The sequence below is a fragment of the Pan paniscus genome, chromosome 17 (genome assembly GCF_029289425.2).
Source record: "Pan paniscus chromosome 17, NHGRI_mPanPan1-v2.0_pri, whole genome shotgun sequence".
In the NCBI taxonomy this organism is placed as follows: Eukaryota; Metazoa; Chordata; class Mammalia; order Primates; family Hominidae; genus Pan; species Pan paniscus.
Genome location: NC_073266.2, coordinates 54,945,807 through 54,959,497, shown reverse-complemented (window position 1 = coordinate 54,959,497; position 13,691 = coordinate 54,945,807). Strand labels below are relative to the sequence as shown.

Sequence of the window (13,691 nt, the reverse complement as noted above, 5' to 3'; positions counted from 1 at the left end):
CACCTCGGGAGCTGTAGGTGCCGAAAACGAAACCCGCGGGGGCAGCGCACGCCGCGCGAGTCTCGGTCCGGCGGCAACCCAGATAGCGATTCAGGGGCTTTATTCTTTTGATGGTGATTAAAAAAATATATTCTATTTGAACCCGTAAAGCAGACGAGGGCAAATCAAGCCATCCCCCGCGCTGGCTCACCGGCCACCGCGCCCAGCGCCTTCCTCCCCCTCCGGCGGGCGAGCGGGCAGGGGCGCCCGACTCCTACCTTCCTCCCGCCAGCCACCGGCGGACCAGCCGCGCTCTCCGGGGCGGGGGAGACCGCCCGGGACGGGGACCCCCACCTTCCGCCTTCGGAGGCGGGTTGGGGCGGGGGTCGGACCCCGAGTCTCTACTCCCCGTCCCTCTGCCCCCCGGCGCGGCCCGACAGCTCCCAGCCCCATCCTGGCAGGTGGCTTGGGTGGCGGTAGATGCCGGGCGGGAGGAAGATGTGGGGCTGCTCTGGCAGGTTGGGGGTGCGAGGAGGAAAAAAAAACAGAGAAAGAGACACACAGAGAGACAGGGACAGAGCGCGCGCGAGAGAGCTCTTGTCTATAGATTTATCCACATAATATATATTTATGTAGCTTTTTTTCTCTCGACACTGATGAATGCGCGCTCGGATCCCCGGGCGGACTCCCTCCAAGCCGGCTCGCTTTTCTAGTCTAAATAAATAAATAAAGCCAGATGGAAGAAAAAAGCGCCCATTCCACCTCCGCCGCCGCCCCGCCCGCCATCCCTGCCTTTGCTTCGCCCGCCTGGCGCCCTAATAGAGCATAGCTTGGTGGATAAAGCCCCCCTACATACCTACACGAAAATAAAAATCACTATTTTTAAAATACAAAAAGTTGCACCTGCTGCTATTACAAAAAGAACCCCCAAAAGGCAAAGAGAGGAGGCCGGCTGCCCGGCTCCTCACGGACACCCGCTCCCCGCGGCCGCCGGGCCCGGAATCTCAGCGCCTCCCGAAGAGCCATGCGCCTGGCGCTATTTATAGCCGGGGGCCGTCTCGGACTGTACCACCGCCACGGCGCGGGGCCGCCGACGGGGGAGGCGCGGTGGGGCCGGCGCCGCCCCACGCCGCCCTGCCCCCGGCCGCCGCCCGCCGTGGCGCGGGCCCCCACAGCGCGCCCATTCCCGGCCCCCCGCGCCCTCCTCCGCGCGCGCACACTCGCCACCCCCACCCCTGGTCTGGCTGGGAACTTGAACCGGTCCAGCCTGTTTAAACGGAAAGGACAGAGATCCTGTCTGTTCAATGTAAAAAAAAAAAAAAAGAAAAAAAGAAAAAAAGAAAAAAAATCAGATCAGACCGAGAGAGAGAGGAGAGAGAGAGGGAGAGAGAGAGGGAGAGAGAGAGGAGAGGGAGGGAGGGAGAGAGAGAGGGGGGAGAGCAGAGAGAGAGCGCGAGCGCGAGCGAGCGAGAGAAGAGGAGAAAGAGAGAGAGCAGAGAGCGAGCGGAGAGCGAGGTGTAGAGAAACCGAGGGGGAGAGAACCCGAGTGTGTGTATGCGTGTGCGTGTGTGAGCGCGAGCGAGCGAGCGAGAGAGAGGAGCGAGAGAGTGCGAGCGAGAAAGAATAAAAGGAAAGAAGATTTTCTCTATGTATATAAAGATGGCCACGTTAGCAAACGGACAGGCTGACAACGCGAGCCTCAGTACCAACGGGCTCGGCAGCAGCCCGGGCAGTGCCGGGCACATGAACGGATTAAGCCACAGCCCGGGGAACCCGTCGACCATTCCCATGAAGGACCACGATGCCATCAAGCTGTTCATTGGGCAGATCCCCCGCAACCTGGATGAGAAGGACCTCAAGCCCCTCTTCGAGGAGTTTGGCAAAATCTACGAGCTTACGGTTCTGAAGGACAGGTTCACAGGCATGCACAAAGGTGAGTACACCTTTCCCTCCCAACTTTGCCGGGGAGCAGGAGCGGGCTGGCGGGCCGACCGGCCGGCCGGCGACTGACGAGCGGCGGACTAAGCGAGAGGAAGCCTCGGGCGGGCGCCGTGGAGGGAGGCGCTCGGGCAGCGGAGACCAGAGCTGGGGTGCGTGGGGAGCTGTTTGCTGGGGCAAGACTGGGTTTTGGGCGAGGTGCTGATAGGAACGATGCCATGGAGAGAGCAGCGGGCGCCGATGAAGAGAAAGAGAGAGGGGATCGAGGAGACGGGGCTTGGATTTTTGGGTACAGCGACCTGAAAGATGGGGATGGGGAAGGCTGCACCGGTCGAGCCCAGGACGCTAAGCGGACGGACTCGCGGGCTCCTAGCCGGCCGAGGACCGAGGGTGCTGTCCATCGCCGTGGTGCTGAAAATACTAAAGGAGGTGGTCTCCTCATCCTTTGCTCCGGGCTAGAGTAGCAGGAGCGCAGCCGTCTAAAAGGGAGAGAGGTGACAAATTCAAAGAGAAATTTTTATTTAAATGTAACAGTAAACTCTCCCTGTCGAGCTGTGTGCCTCAATAATCTGATTGTGGTGTGAATGGTGGTGTGTGTTGGGGGTGGGGGGGTTGGATGTTTGAAGGAACCAGTGATAAAACCTAAGGCAAGAATTAGCAAGGAACCAGCCATCCCCTGGGTGGAGTGGGGGGTCTGGCAAGCCTGGATAGTCCCCTTCCCAGGAAAGTGGGGCTTTGGGAAAAAAATATGTGTGTGCGAGATTTGCATTTTGAAAGGTGTACCCTAATTTATCCCAAACTCACCATGCAGAGAGCTTTATAGTACATTATTTCTCCCTTGAAGCGATCATTGCCAGTGAGTGCTTGGGGGAGGGGGAGACAGAATAATCAAAGAATTAAAACACAGCAACTTTTTAGGAAAGTGGTCATGGGAATTGTCCGCAGCCTGCCTGTTTTCTCCTTGTTTTATTATCTTTAAAGCAGAGCCCCAAACGTGTTCAGTTGTAGAATGTGTGTGGGTGGCTGGTGGGTGACGAAATTAGCCCAGTGCTCCGCTTCCTAACAGTAATATATAGGATGTGCAGCGGGGATGAATCGGTGCTGGATCTATGTGGGCAAGTTAAATGCTTTCTGAGAGAGATTGATCGCCAGGCAGGGAAGGAGCACGGGGCTAAGGAAGTTGTAGGGGATGTGTATGGATGTTCCGTTTTTAATAAACAGTAGTGTGGAGAGCCGCCGAAGATGCTGTTACAGCTGGTGGTTTTAAAGATGAAAACACACGCACACCCACCCCCACATAGAGAGCAGCCTCATCCTTGGCCACAAATGGGCTATGGACACAGCTGATCCTCCAGCACATTAGGTGCAGAGCGCAGAGCTGTCTGGCTCTCTAAGCAGCAGCGATTTTCACTATCACAACCACCCTCTTTCTCCAGCCCTCCCTTCGTTCGAATACTAAACAGAGCTCCAAACTCTTCATAGTTGGAGTCCCAGAGAGCAGTTTTTATTGGCTTTAGTATCTTCCAGCTTGCCTGCTGAGGAGTAAATCTTAAAGTTAATGGCATGTTGAGTAACGCAAAAACACAGCAGAATGGAAATATACTGGGTTTGTTGGGGTGGGGTGAGGGTGGGGGCTGTAATGGAGAGAGAAAGCAACCTTTATCCAATATGGAGAAAATGTCTGTCTGTTCAAAAGAGAGATTGGAAAGGTGGAACGGGGAGGCAGGCTTCAAAATAATATTCGAAGAAAAAAAGAAAACACTTTATTTTTCCCCCCCTCCCTCTCAAGTCAACCATATCTTTGTAGTTTTTCCCCTTCCAATCAAGCTTCCTAGAAGCTAATCAAGGTTTGTATCAAACCTTTGTTATTCTGAATGTCCTCATTGTAAAAAATAGTAATAATAAAAATTTTGAAAGCATAGGTAGGGAAGTCTTCTGCCCATCTTAATGATCAGTTTTTGTGGTGATTTAAGATTTTAAAGTTAAAAAAATCAGAACTCACTAGAGGCAAAAGACAGTTGTGAGGAGCTGGGCTTCATATGGCATCTGGATTAAAGCACTTTATTTGCTTCTTCATTTCAAATGAAGATAAACTTTAACAATATTCCTTGGTTTCTTTTCTACAATCCCTGATATCATCACTTTGTTGCTGATGTAATTTGGACTCTCTCATATAATAGCAAAGAAGTAGAATTTTCATCATTTGCATTAGGGAGGTAGAGAAGGTTATGATTATATATATAATATATACATAATACATATATTACATATATTTTATATATATATATATAAAAATAAATAAAATCTGGCCAGAATTCCTAGGACAAACAAAACTTCATTTTCTAAATAATTTCTCCCCTAAACTGTCTCAGTCAGTGGCAAGCAGGCCCACTAGCTCCGGCATACTGGGTTCCTCGTTGTCGCAGCTCACCCTTCAGAGCCTGAGCATATATTTTTCCCAGTGAAACTTCCTACCTCTCCATCCTTCTGATTTTTATAATCGAGGTTGGACCACAATGTCCCTAACAGTGCTTGCAAGCTCTCAGAGAGCTGAATAAATGAGACCGTTTCCGAGGTCTGGTTTATTCAGTCCTAGAAGAGTTTAAACTCCTTCTTCGGTGATGCAGCCTGATTTATTAGCTAATCCTGATAAAATAAGCCTCTGGCCACCTTAAAAAATTACTCGCTTGCCATTGGTGATTAATTACTGTTAAGTCAGAAAGCATGATGAGGCTTGAGGAATGAGGGTTGCATTTGGTTTCTAGATTTCCCCATCTCTAAATTGACAACATAAGGTTAGGGATAGAATCATGCCTTTGTTAAGCCTGGTTTCAGGGCATATTTGTGCCTCTTGCTTTCCCCTTCCTTAATTTCTAACTTCTAATGAATCATACAGGATCAAATTGAGAGACACAGGACACTGGCCTCCAGTTTGGATGTCATGTTTATGTTAGTGGAAAAAAAAAAAAAGGAAAAGGAAAAGAAGTAAAAACTAAATTAAACACAGGAGGTTTCAGGTGGTTCTCCATTTGTTGGCCACCTGCCATTTCAGATATCTAAAGAAGGAAGGAGTTCTAAGGGTTAATGGAATACCTGCCATGCGTAGAGTGCACCTTAAAAGGCAATTACTCCAGTCAAATTGGGAGTCTGTGCAGGAGGGAGTGGGTGGGTGTTGTGGAGCAAACCCAGCCATATCAGAGAAAGGCTGTTGGGCTGGGGAGGCAGCAAAGAGCAGCTGTGGACTGGGGTGATTACCGTAAAGGTAAATTTACCCCCTGGAGGCCAGAAAGCAATTGGGGAGGGGGTATCTGGGTGCTAGGCAGAGAGAGAAAGGAAGAAAAAAGCCCAGAATTAAAATTCAAAGAAACAACACCCAAGGAAGAAAACCGAGTTTAATGCAAACTCTCCCGACCAACTCAGAGTCTTCTTTTCTCCCCCATTAGAGCACTTTGGGAAAGATTGTTTTTCCAGGCTCCAAAGAGAAAGACATTGTACTATTGATTAAAGAGAAAAGAGATGAATTCCTCGGGTAGCAGCAGAAGTGAGCTGAGGGCCAATTTTACCCCTTTTTGTAGAATTTTTCTACCCTGGAGAAGGGAACAGGTCACCCAGTAGTCCAATTCTTCCTTTCTCTCATTTTTAATTTGTTTCTCTTTTCTTCTTTTCATTTCCTGTAGAACAAAAAGAGGCAGTGTCTGAAGACACATATATGTACACATACCCATGCTTGTTAACACTCACATACACAGTGGATCACACATGAAGAAATCAGCAATCCATTCATAACTTTGGTCCTGTCTAGCTGGATGGGAGGCAGCAAAGACTGAGTTACTGGGAGATATAAAGACTAGTGCTCTCTGGATAGCCATATTATAATGCATTATCTTTGAAGTCATTTAAGTCCAATTTAAGTGGTATTTAGTATAATATTTATGAATTAACGTAATCTAAACATAGGGCTGTCCCCAAAGGTTTAAACAGCCTTTACTACTGATGTGTGCTTGTTCCCAGAGCCTACGATGCATTTTAATCTAAACGGCCAAGTCCACATCATAGTCCCTCTTGTTATCCAGTCAGAACAGATCTGTGCCTGGGTAACCACTCTGCTTTGAGATTTTCTCCGCTACATGGAGGAAAATCTACTTTACCGGCAGCCTGGGGGACTCTCAGCCCAGGAGCCACAGCTGCAGGGATTTCAGCCCCTCATACTTCCACACTACATCCAGAAGTGTGGGGACAGAGCAATAGAATCTTCTGTGGATTTAGCTCCAGAGAGTGTATCATTTTAAAATATACTCACCACCACATGCACAATCTTCTATTTCAACTATACCTGAATAGGAAATGCCTAAAGCCCCTTGATTTGGGGTTTAGCTGTGCGAAAGAGGAAGGACGGGGATATGAATATGTTTTGGTGATTTGTGACCAACTTCATAAAATTATGTCTTGTATTTGTGTTTAAGATATAATAATTCTCAGAACACTGAATTTCCACCGCTTGACTTTACCCAAGATGGTTCGTTGTTTTGTGGGGTTTTGGGTGTTTTTTCCCTGCTGTAGACAGGTGATTTAAACTGTGAGGCTCTATGTGATTTCCATTTTCAAATGAGTCTAAGAGACAGTGCAGCTGAAGTATTAGCATGGGCATGAGCTCAATTAAGATGAACTTTTTTTTAATTACTTTGAAAAATAAAAATTCAGTTCTGTCCAGGGGAAAAGACTGGCAGAATGGCTAGGTACACACCTATAGCTTTTAAAAGAAAGATTTGCCTTGTCAGAGACAGGGAAGACTGAATAGCCATAATCAGAAAACAAGAAAGGCATTTTTTAAAAAAACAGGTTTCACCAAAGAAAACGATCAATAGCAATCATTACAAACCTAAAGCATATCAAAGCAACAATCACCATTAAAACAAACTCCAAATTCCAGATGTTGATAAGTGTCCTACTTAAGAGCAAAGAAAAAATATTGGGAAATGATTAGCTTATTTAAGAGACTGATGGTTATTTGCTGCTTATGCATAATTTCATTTGTCTTTTAAACAGACTTTCTTGGAATCAACAAACACAGAGATAAATTAACATGCACATATGCACGTATATGTTTTCATGTGCAAGCATGACTAAGCACATCCCACACATATGGAAACCAGGGCTGGCCTAGATTTCAGTGCAATTCAACAGGGAGATGTTAACAACCTCCCTCCCATCCCTAAGCACACACAGTTTTAATGGGAATTCTAGATTGGGTTGAAATAACCCCCTTGGTATACTTTCACTCCCTTCATCACCTGCTCCAATTGGCTGGATGTTTGTGGCCTCTCAAACACAACAAAATGAAATCTTTTCTTGAATGAAATCATAGCCATAAAACAACGCAAAGGAAAAAAATGACAAAACTGCCTGCCGTCACTATGCCCCCTACACACTCATGTAGTAAAGTTCTGAGTTCTATCAGGGAGCTCGTGTCCCAGGGCATTCCCACTGCCCAGTGATCTTGCCACACTCCAGCAACTTGATCATGGCCATTATCATCACTAATAGTAGCATCTTCCTCCTCATTATTACAGCATCTATATCAGGAGGGAAGAGGGGCTTCTGAGTGAGGCCTTGGAATATATCCAAGACACCACCTTTTTGCTTGAGAAAAGAGCTTGTCTCAACTTTGCCTCTGTCCAGGGCTCACACCTTCCATGTCATCAGGAGAGAGTCAGTTTCCAAATTGACCCAGAAGGGATCTCACCTAAAGAGAATCTGGAATAAGTAGGCTCTAGAGGGCAGAAATGCAACAGAGAATAAGGCTCAAGGTGGCAGGTAGAGGGGAAAAAAAAGTGAAAGTTGTAGGGTCAAAATGCCAGCTAGAAGCTGGGAGTGCCCGTTTACAGTGGCTGAAACCACAGCAGCTCTTGAACTTGGAAGGGAAATCCCATGTGACATGCAGAGAGAAGAGCTAAAGGGTGTGAAAACCTATGTGTCTGTGGGTAGGAGGAGGGAAGATGCTGCAGCCTGTGTGGGTGTTGGAGTGAGCATGTGTGTGTGCATACACACACACAGGGAAGAGATGACAGATGCAAGTGGCATGGAGATGATGTTAGGGACAGTTTAATCTTGCAAGGCTATATGCAGGATCAGGGAGAAGGGTGAAGGAAAAAAGGAGAAAATCTGGAAAGAATGATGCTGTCCTCATGATTACATACATGATCCACCTCAGAACTCCTGGCTTGGATTTGTCAGTGATCCAAGTCCTGGTGTGAAGGTGTGCTTTTTGTTTTATCTGCCTGATATCCCCATCCAGAAGTCCTGGTTTGGAGGAGGGTTCCATCCTCATTCCCCACCCATCACCCTTTTAAGGCTGGCCTGCTTCTGCTCACCCACTGACTCATTTTAGCAATGACCTTCCATCTGGAATCTGAGTGGCCGAGTGGCCAGCCGCAGCTAATTCCCTTCACCCACTGCATTTCCCACCTTACTCACTGCCCCTTGGTATTCCAGGCTACTTTCCTTTTATAGTGTTCACACACACACACACACACACACACACACACACACGACCTGACAGCTCAGTCAAGTCAGGCCCTCCAAGCAGAATACTGCATTTTACCTAAATCCAAGCAGGGCGTGGCAGGGAGCCGGTTGCCCTCCTTTTGGGCTCTCTATAACAAGAGCAGAAAATCCACTCCTTTCACCTCTTCTTTTCCTGCAGGCCTTTAGATACGCAGCCTCTCCAAGAATTGCAGAAAGCATCCAGTCCAAACAGCCTAGGGGAGTAGAACAGAGCCCCCCTCACCCGCCCCCCACAATTTCACTGAAGCCCTTTCATCATCCTTCCTCTCCTTTTCTGTCTTCTCTGACATTTAAGATATCCACCTAAACCCCAAAGTGGGGCCTGAAGAAGGAGATAAGTGTTCCATTCGGCAACATAAGAGAAGTTAAAGGTACCAGGACAGGGAGAAAAAAAAAAAAAAACTGTTACAGGGGTAGTAAAAGCTGCAGAGGAATTTCCAGTGTTGATGTACTTGCCCTAAGAGCTTCCTCCATCTCCACCCATCAAGTTCCCCATAGCCCTAGGTGGGTATAAAGCCCAAGCCACAGCCCTACCCACAGGAACCAAGAAGGAAGCCAGGTAGGAAGCCCAGGGTGATTGCCTGGATTTTTGAGTCCTCAAAAGTAGAAGGGGAATTAGTGGGGCATGGTGGTGCAAGCCTGTATTCCCAGCTACTCAGGAGGCTGAGGCGGGAGTATCGCTTGAGCCTGGGTGGTGGAGGTTGCAATGAGTGGAGATTGCACCACTGCACTCCAGCCTGAGCAACAGAGTGAGACCCGGTCTCAAAAAAAAAAAAAAAGAGTAAAAGGGATGTTTTCAGGACCATCCATTTACAGGGTTTCTCCCCTTCCACTTGTTCCACATTTTGTTTCTCTTATCCTTCCTTGTATCTCTTCTCTAGCATGAGCTGATCGAGGATTTCAAACAGGGTGATTCCCCGCAGCTCAGCTCAGGAACAAATCCTATGTGGCCTTCTGCAAGATGGAAATAAATGGGTGCCCTCATGGAGACAGACATAGTCCTGCTTCTGTGGGGACAGAACAGCCAAAAATATTGATCAAACTCAGGAAAAAAATTGATAATGAACTGGCCTCCTACAAGAGCTTAATTGACAGAGACTTCCGAAGGCCGGCTCTGGACAACGCATAAACTGACCGCGATGTTACTTTATTGCAATGCACTCTGCTTTAATTAATTATCACCTTTGTTAAGAGTGGCTACAGATCAAAGGTTTCTAGATACTTAACACATCTTTTGAACAAAGCCCCGATGTATTAGGCTATTCCACAGCTGGCCAGCAAGGCAAGCTAGCTTCCCATTTTCTTCCCTCTTAGCTGTTGGCTTCCTCCTCTTTGTTAAAGACAAAAAATCCTTTCTGCACAGCCACTGTGTTCAAGGACCGGGATTGTGAGAACCGTTGTCCACCGAGGGCAGGGTGCTGCAGTTCAGCAGCTGTTCCTAAAATTACACAACTTGGTTCACCCTTGAATCAATCTGACTGAAATAGGGAGTATCAGCAGAAGAAAAAGGAGTTTATAGAAACACAAAAGGGGGGTGTGTGTGCATGCGCATATGCACGTGCACAAGCGACTATGTGCACATCCACATAAATATTGTGGGATCAATACATTTCACATCCGCTGCCCACACCTCTTAACTTCTCCCTCCCATCTCTTGAGCACCTGTGCTACTGTCGTATTTCACACTGAGAAATGCTCGCAGCTGAAGCATGCATAGATGATGCTGTATTGAACCAAGTCATTGTCATTGTTTGGATTCAGTTGTGGAGTCTTGGTGCCCACTGAAGGATGGTCCTCGCCTGGGGTATGTAATGCCTAAAGAAGCCACTTCTTAAGATGTGACAGGAGCCTCACTCTCTAGAGTCCCCAAAACCTACAAACTGACAGGTGACTTACTTGAAAGCAACCCTTGGAGTCATTCTAGGCAGATTTGAATGCCATACGTGGCTGTTTGTTCATTATTCTAATTTAATGATGCAGTCACACCTAATTAATCCATGTCTGGTTTATTCATACACTATGTCTGAGGATCCAAAAGATCTCTCCAGCTAGCCAGTTTCCCTTTACAGGGACAAGCAAGGGGGCATCCATGACAAGTGAGGCTGTCTGAGTTCAAACAGGATGGGATCACTGCAGACCAAGCTGATAGAGGCTACTGACCCTGACACCACCTTCCATGCAGGTAGGCACAACAGCAGCCACAGAGATGCACAGCAATGAGGTCTGTGTGACCATGCACGAACACACACAAGCACAAAAAGCATGCCTTCTACTACAAACCTACACAAACCCATTCCCTCTAAAAGTTAAAGGGCCACATCTCACCATGTAATAAATCAGGCCTGCTGGCATGCCAGGCTTTCATATGATTGGAAGTTTTGGTGCAGAAGGTTGAGAGCCTGAGCTCAGTAAACTTCCCCTCTCTGGTCTTTAGAAAGTAGAGCTGAATTAACTGTTGCCACTGCACAGATAAAGAGACTGAGGCTGAGAGTAGCATATGCCCAAAGTCAAGCCTGCAGCATGGTCTTCAGTGCACCTCCCAATGGCTGGTTCTGGCCAGACTGCTCCCAGTGAGTGCTGTCTCTTGCCTGGCAGGTAAATTGAGAGAATGAGGCATCAACCTAATAATATCCTTATAAAGCCAAGCCTCCTTGCGCAAGTCCTCGGAGACAAGAGGCATCTAAAGATCAAACGCTACATCACAGTGTATTTGTAGGAACTCTGTGATTCTGCTACCTCCCTATAATGCTGTAATTGACTATTTGATAAGCTCTAAAAGGAACAGTGTTCAAAACAGACTCACACACACACACTCATACACACAGTCACACGCACACTTACATACACGTGAACACACTCGCATACATACACACACATACATTCACCACACAAGCATATGCGCACACATTCTTTTGCATACCACATGCCATGGTACCCACACCAGTTCATGCAACAAAGGTCAATTTTCACAGGAGATGCTTGAAGGTGAGTGAAAAGCATACACCTAAGATTGTATGTGCCCTTCCAGTAATGGGCTTATCAATACCTCTTAAAGCAATGTGACAGCCAGCCCAGAGTGATTCAGTTGTGTGGACAAAGGTCAGCGTATAGATATCCATTATTAATAATATCAATATCTTGGTTGACCAATATAACCAGAAACTGTATCATGTCGCTGTTGATGGGTGAGGCTGGGAGGACTCCACAGCAATAGCCGGAAATTATGCCCATGTAAAATTAATCATATTGACTGGTTCTAAGAATATACAGCTAGGCGAAGATCTTGGGAGAGCTTTTCATGGTGGGAGAGGGGGTCCTTGTTCCCAGAGGCTTTATGGTTTTGAACTCCTGCAAGGAGACCGGGGAAACAGAGGCGTCCCTGAGTGACCGGTGAGAACACTCTCCCTCATCCGGCCTTTGCTTTTCAACAGGGTGGGGTGGAGGAGAGGTGTACTCTGAACAGGAAAAGAAGGAAATAGGATCCCCTAACCATTATGCATCCAGCATATCCATATCTTTCTGTCAAATCAATACTTGGCTTGGCTTGGTCTCACCGGATGAGGCACGGAAAGCATGCTTGCCCCCGCTGTGTGAAGAGGTCTCTCTCCAAAGGGGTGGCATGAGCCTGAAGCCACATCCCATTCCCGGGGTGGGATATACTGGCTCCAGGAGATGCCAGTGTGCACTCTGCAGCCTGGGTATCCCAGGAGGAAAGGAAAGGCCCCCAATCATATCAATCACTGTGATTAAATTCTTGGGATCAGCAGAGCCAGGGACTCAGGGTGCTGCCCTGTCAGCATTGCTGGTAGGGTGGGAATATCTTGGACTTCAGAAAGCCATTTCTCACTGAGGCTTACTTTCAGCCCCAGTGAGTGAGAAGGAAAGCCTTTGCATCCTTCCAAGGGAAGGCTTGGAATTCTCTTGGGGCAGTCCTGGACCCCTCACTCTCTTTCTTATAAGAACCCTGTCTCAGGACGTCCCTGGCCCTTCTTGGCAGCCATAGATAACACCTGGAAGGATGTCCTGGGGAAGAAGTGAAAAGGAGAGAACCCCCGTGTCTGGGCGCTCCTCAGAATGGAAAGAGGGCAGTCAGGAAGTGTCTCTGGTGACAGCCAAAGGCCCAACTGGCTTTTTGATCATTCTCTGTTTCCAGAGTCGTCAAGGCAACTGAAAGGGAGCCTGCCTTAGAGTCCAGGCCCCATGCTGGGCGTGATGATGAATAAGAAAGGGGCTGCTAAGATGAGGGGCGGGTGATGCCTTTGATTGTAAAGGAGGGCAAGTAAATGGGGCCTGTCGCTGGAATGGGAGATGGGGCTGCTTGAGGTAGGGTGCTCCCCTTCTCATAAGAAACAGCTCAGGCCCCAGTTGACCAGCCACATCCTACCTTCCTTTGATTTGCTCTCCCACTCACCCAGGGTCATCAAGAGGCAAGAAGGTCCGCTGGCCTCTGCACAGTCAGGGTCCCACCCAGGTGCTCACACCCAGCCTGCGGGACAAAGAGCCCTGCGGGTCACTGCCGTTCCCTCCCCAGTGCACACAACCCAGCCTTCCTTGCAGAGCCCCAGCCCCCGAGGCTGCCCCAGACAGTTCCCAGGCCCCCGGACTGGCTCCCATCCCTGCCCAGGCTGGGCACAGCCTCAGAGGGTATATGGGGAGTGTGGGTTCGGGCACCAGCATTCAGTCCTCCGCCCAAAGTGCCCTCTCCCCTCCTCAGCCACAAGGCCTGGCTCTAGGTAGCTCTAGGGAGAACAGCAGAGAGCCCAGAAGCTAGACCACTTCTTTACACCTTTTTCATACCTGGGGAGGAAGCCCCTAAATTGTGTGTGAGGGGAGGGTTCCTCTTTCCTCCAGCTGTCGCCTGCCCTCTGACGGTGAGACGAAGAACTTCTTACACACACACTGCGGGCCCCAGTCTGAAGTGCCCAGCTCCTGCAGCAGCCCAGGCCCTGCCTCACCCCAGGAGCTCCAACTCAAACCTCTCCCGCACCCTACCCCTTACCCCGGCCAGTGTTGGCTGCTCCTTCTGCACAGCAGCTCCCTGCGCGGGTGGGGGACTCTCCACGTCATTTCCCTCACTTGACAAGCCGGGCCTGAGCCTGGGACACCAGCAAAACAGGGACCGCAAAGCCAGAGAGGAGGATCAGAAAACCCAAAAAGTATTGTCATTTCTGTATCCATGTGAGTTTTGTTTCATTTCAAAAATTAATAAT

General features: G+C 48.4%; 1 protein-coding gene across 50 annotated transcripts in view; it reads left to right on the top strand.

Moving 5' to 3' along the window:
* The first annotated feature begins 1,410 nt into the window (after positions 1 to 1,410).
* The window catches only part of CELF4 (CUGBP Elav-like family member 4), a 323,167-nt gene continuing 310,886 nt past the window's right edge, over positions 1,411 to 13,691 (top strand). For 18 of the 50 annotated variants that reach the window (XM_024926351.5, XM_024926364.5, XM_024926350.5 and 15 more), the window contains exon 1: positions 1,416 to 1,912. In XM_024926351.5, coding sequence (XP_024782119.1) covers positions 1,627 to 1,912 — 286 coding nt within the window. In that variant the 5' untranslated portion in view covers positions 1,416 to 1,626. Of the gene's footprint in view, positions 1,913 to 13,691 lie in introns of all 50 variants that reach the window. The other 32 variants (XM_055102355.3, XM_008955643.5, XM_024926358.5 and 29 more) reach the window with 6 other exon arrangements.